Source organism: Hyla sarda, chromosome 6 (assembly GCF_029499605.1).
Source record: "Hyla sarda isolate aHylSar1 chromosome 6, aHylSar1.hap1, whole genome shotgun sequence".
NCBI lineage: Eukaryota > Metazoa > Chordata > Amphibia > Anura > Hylidae > Hyla > Hyla sarda.
In genome coordinates this window covers 90,862,623-90,866,948 of record NC_079194.1, presented here as the reverse complement: position 1 = coordinate 90,866,948, position 4,326 = coordinate 90,862,623, and the positions used below count along the sequence as shown (strand labels likewise).

General features: G+C 57.4%; 1 protein-coding gene across 1 annotated transcript; it reads right to left on the bottom strand.

Moving 5' to 3' along the window:
- Nucleotides 1-375: 375 nt before the first annotated feature.
- On the bottom strand, nucleotides 376-3,449 carry LOC130277571 (uncharacterized). The gene is made up of 3 exons (XM_056528273.1): nucleotides 3,254-3,449; nucleotides 1,958-2,348; nucleotides 376-1,248 (listed from the first exon to the last, which is right to left on the bottom strand). Exons 2-3 carry the CDS (start codon nucleotides 2,061-2,063, stop codon nucleotides 386-388), a joined length of 969 nt encoding a protein of 322 aa, XP_056384248.1. The 5' UTR covers nucleotides 2,064-2,348; nucleotides 3,254-3,449; the 3' UTR covers nucleotides 376-385.
- Between the last annotated feature and the right edge of the window lie 877 nt (nucleotides 3,450-4,326).

Sequence of the window (4,326 nt, the reverse complement as noted above, 5' to 3'; positions counted from 1 at the left end):
AAAACAGTTCATAAGGCGCCAGGCCTCCTGGATGGCTTCCACGTCGTGGGTCCCAGGGAACAGGCGGTAAAGCACCGAATGGTACGATAGGCAGCTCCTGGGCACTGAGTCTCTGAGTTCATGTTCTAGGGTGTCCAACAAACCCTGTGCAAAGGGGCACTGCCAAAACACGTGGAAAGATGTTTCCTCCACGTAGGGGCATCGGGGGCAGTACCGGGTCTTGCACAGGTCGCGGGCATGCATGAATGACCTGAGAGAGAGACCTCCCATGACGGCCATCCACGACAAGTCCTTGTGTCCATTGGTAAGCCGCTTTGAGGCCACATTGTTCCAAACTGTCTCTGCAGTGGCTGCGAGGAGTCCCGGAACCAGCTCGGTCAAGTCCTTAGCTCGGATGAGCTTGTGGATTGTCTTCGGCTTCCATAGGTCGGGTTTCAGTCCTTCCAGCTGGTGCTCCCTCACAAACCGGACAACATCCCCATAGAACCAGGGAGTGCTCCAGTTGTAAGGGATGGAGCTGTCCCACTTGTCCCAGCCCAGCTGTCTCCAGAGGGGCATGAGAAGCAAGTGAGACATGGGACCTGCCCGCTGAGCCAGTCTTTACAACAAGAGTCCGCTGCACCGTGACACATGCAAAGGAGGCCCTCAGCAGAGCGGGGATGTCGGGTATTCCCTTCCCACCTTTGCAGGGCTCCTTGTACATCACGGTCCTCTTGACTCTGTCCATTTTGCCCCAGACGAAGCCAAACACTGTCCGGGTGATGGCCTTGCAAACGGTGGTATGGGGAGGCCAGGCCTGTGCGGTATATTGGAGCACAGGCAAAACTTCACTCCATAGGACAAGTGCCTTGCCTTCCATCGTGAGCTTTCTGGAGCTCCACAGTCCGATCTTCGAGTTTATCCTTCCTAGTCGGTCTTGCCAAGACTTAAGGGCCGCTCCTTCCTTCCCGAACCAGACTCCAAGAATTTGAATGAAGTCCGGCTTAACAGTAAAGGGGAAGGGGGCGGAAGAAGCCAGGTGCCATTCCCCGAAGAGCATGGCCTCCGACTTCCCGCAGTTGACTTTTGCCACCGAAGCTCTGCCGAAGTCCTCGCAGGTCTGGACGAGTGCAGTCACCGAACGCTGGTCAGCGCAGAAGACGGTCATGTTGTCCATGTAGAGCGAGCACTTGACCTCGTGGCGATCTGGTCCTGGTGCGGTGATCCCTCTGATCTCTCCATTCTGCCGGATAGTCTCAGTGAAGAGCTCTATAACGCAAACAAAAAGGAGAGGTGAAAGAGGGCAGCCTTGTCTAACCCCTGAAAGAATCGGAAAGGGGTCAGTCTTCCAGCCGTTCACCAACACCGTGCTGTAAATGTCAAAGTACATAACATTAACAAAAGAGCAAAACATCTTCCCCAGACCCAGCCTGCGCAAAACCCTGTCCATGAATGCGTGGGAGACACGGTCGAACGCCTTCTCATGATCTAAGCTGACCAGGGCGGCGCGGCCCCCCGCGGTCCTGGATGTAATGGACCGTGTCTCTCACAAGGGCAAGGCTGTCAGCAATCCTGCGGCCAGGAATGCTGCAGGTCTGGTCCGGATGGACGATCTGCCCCATGACAGGTTTCAGCCTGTTGGCCAGCACCTTGGCGAGGATCTTGTAGTCCACGTTCAGGAGAGAGATGGGACGCCAGTTTTTCAGGTCACATCTCTCCCCCTTCCGCTTATACAAGATCGTGATCATCCCTTCCCTCAACGACGGAGGCATTCTGCCCCCCACCACCATCTCCTCGTACACCTCCAACAGGTCCGGACAGATCAGGTCACCCAGCGCTACGTAGAGCTCGGCCGGGAGACCGTCACTGCCCGGGGTCCTGCCGGGCTTAAAGGATTTAGCGGCAGAGAGCAGCTCCCCCACCGTCAAGGGATCGTCCATAGCCGCCGCACCTGCGGGATCAACAACATTAGTGATACCTGACAGGAACCTCTCGGCGGCTTCAGGGTCGGATGACTTGGGGGCGTAGAGGTTGCTGTAGAAGTCGGAGACGACCCCCATCACTTCCTCCTTGCCACTCCTCATGTGTCCGGTCTCATCTCGTAGCTCAGTCAGGGGCGTGTGGCCGGCATGGAGCTTCCTGAAAAAGAAAGAGTTACATTTCTCACCCTTCTCCAGGTTCTCCACCTTGGAACGAAAGACGATTCGCTTGGATTCCTCCTCAAAGTGCCTTTTCAAGCTCTTTTTGGTCTCCTCCAGCTCCTCCCTGACGTCCCAGCCACACTGGAGCAGGTCCTGCAGGGACCGCAGCTCGCGCTGCAGTTTCCTGAAGTCCCACTTCTTCGCACATGCCTGTTGTCTGCCTTTTGCCTGAAAGAAACAACGGAATTCGACTTTAACATATTCCCACCAATCGCTGATGCACTTAAACAGACATTTGTCATTTCGCCATACAAGGTACGCATCCCTAAGTTCCTCCATGACCTCCCCCTGCTCCAACAGGGCACAATTCAACTTCCAGGAGCCTGGGCCAGGAGGGAATCCATGGCCCAGAGTCCCCCGGAATCGAATGGCCCTGTGGTCAGAGAAGAAGCAGGGGACCATAGAGTACGACACCTTTCTGACTGCTCTCGAAGTGAAGATGAAGTCTATCCGAGAACGGAGCGAGCCATCGGGGCGGCTCCACGTATAGTTTACGGAGCCGTTCCCGACGGACCCAACAACGTCCTGCAAGGATGCCTCCGTCACCATCTCAATCAGCAGTTTAGACGTCACGTCCAGGTTGGCGGATGTGCCAGAACTGCGCCCGTCCACCTCAATGGGGCAGTTGAAGTCACCACCCAACACTACTGCCCTAGTGGTGGCGAGTTCAGCCCGCAGGGCCTGGAGAACCTCCAGTCGGACATCCCTCTCAGGGGAGGCATACACGTTGATGAGCCGCACGGGCTCACCCGCCCAGGAACCGTCTGCGACAAGAAGTCTGCCACAGACGAGCTCCCGGACGGAATCAAGTGCAAAGTTACCTCCCCTGATCAGGATGGCCCCCACCAGACCAGTAGGAAGGGCCGTGAGGCCACTGCCTGGCCAGATGGTTGTAAGACCTAGAAGCAGACAAAGCACATTCCTGCAACATGTAAACATCACACCTCTGGGAATCTAAGAACGTAAGAACAGTCTGAAATCTAAACCAAGCTCTAATACTCCTCACATTAATGCAGAAGATGTTGAGATCAGCCATGGGAATAAAAAGAGAGGTTAGTTCAGATACTAGTTACCACTCTGGTCGGACGGGTCCTCTTCTCTGGCGCCTGTCGGCTCCTGTGGCTTCTCGTAGCGCCCTTCCAAGAACTCGTCGTAGACCGTGTTGGACGGAGTGTCCAGGATTTTCTTGACCTCTGGGTCCTGCAGCAGCTCCTCCATAGATTGAGCTTGGACTGGCTCTGCTTGGACCTGCTCCACTTGGGCCTGCTCCATCACCTCCTCTCCTTCTGAAGCTTCAAGGCTCTCGCAGACCTGCTCCATCTCCTCCTCCTCCTCATCTGAAGCTTGAGGGGTCTCGCAGGTCTCGATAATCTTTCTTTTGTGGGACTCTTCTGATGCGTTGTCCCTTCCTTTCCTCTTCCTCTGTATGGTACCTGGGGGAGGAATCACAGGAAAGTGCTCCGAAGGGCGGGCACCAGCAGCTGGAGGGGGGTTAGGTGCTGCTGGGCCAGGAGAGAAAGGAGGCTGGGTGGGGCGGGGGGCAGGAGAGAGTGCCCGGGCAGGGGAGGACGGCGCAGGGGTGGGCCGGGCAGGGGAGGACGGGGCAGGGGTGGGCCGGGGTGGGGTACGGGGGGCAGGGGTGGGACGGGATGGGGCGGGAGGGGCAGGGGATGGGGCGGGAGGGGCCGGGGATGGGGCGGGAGGGGCAGGGGAGGGACGGGACGGGGCAGGGGTGGTGGCTTTCGCCTTCTTACCCTCCTTGGTCGGCTTGGCCATCCGTGGTGCTGGCTCCGGAGCTGGGGCTGGCTTCGGTGCTCTCGCTGCCACAGATGCCCATGTTCTCTCCCTCTGGGGGCAGTCCTTGTAGCTGTGGGCTGCCAATCCGCAGAGGTTGCAGGTCTTGCTCTTGGGGCAGTCCTTGGTCGTGTGACCTGTCACACGGCAATGCCTGCAGGCATCCTCCGTACAGTCCTTGCCCTCGTGGCCCATCTTGCCACATCTCCTGCAGGTCTGCGGCATGTCCGGGTAGAAGATAAGTCCTGTGGAGTTGCCCAAGGAAAATGTCGTTGGCAGGTGCTGTAGTCCGTCTGGAGAAGCAGGGTTCTTGTTGAGTCTGACGACCACAGACCACTTGCAGGTCCAGTAT

Bases quoted from the DNA above. Each gene is read 5' to 3' on its own strand.
- LOC130277571 (XM_056528273.1), bottom strand. From the start codon at position 2,063: ATGAGGAGTGGCAAGGAGGAAGTGATGGGGGTCGTCTCCGACTTCTAC. The intron at 1,249-1,957 runs GTATCACTAATG...TTTGCGTTATAG, and splicing joins CGCCGAGAGGTTCCTGTCAG to AGCTCTTCACTGAGACTATC.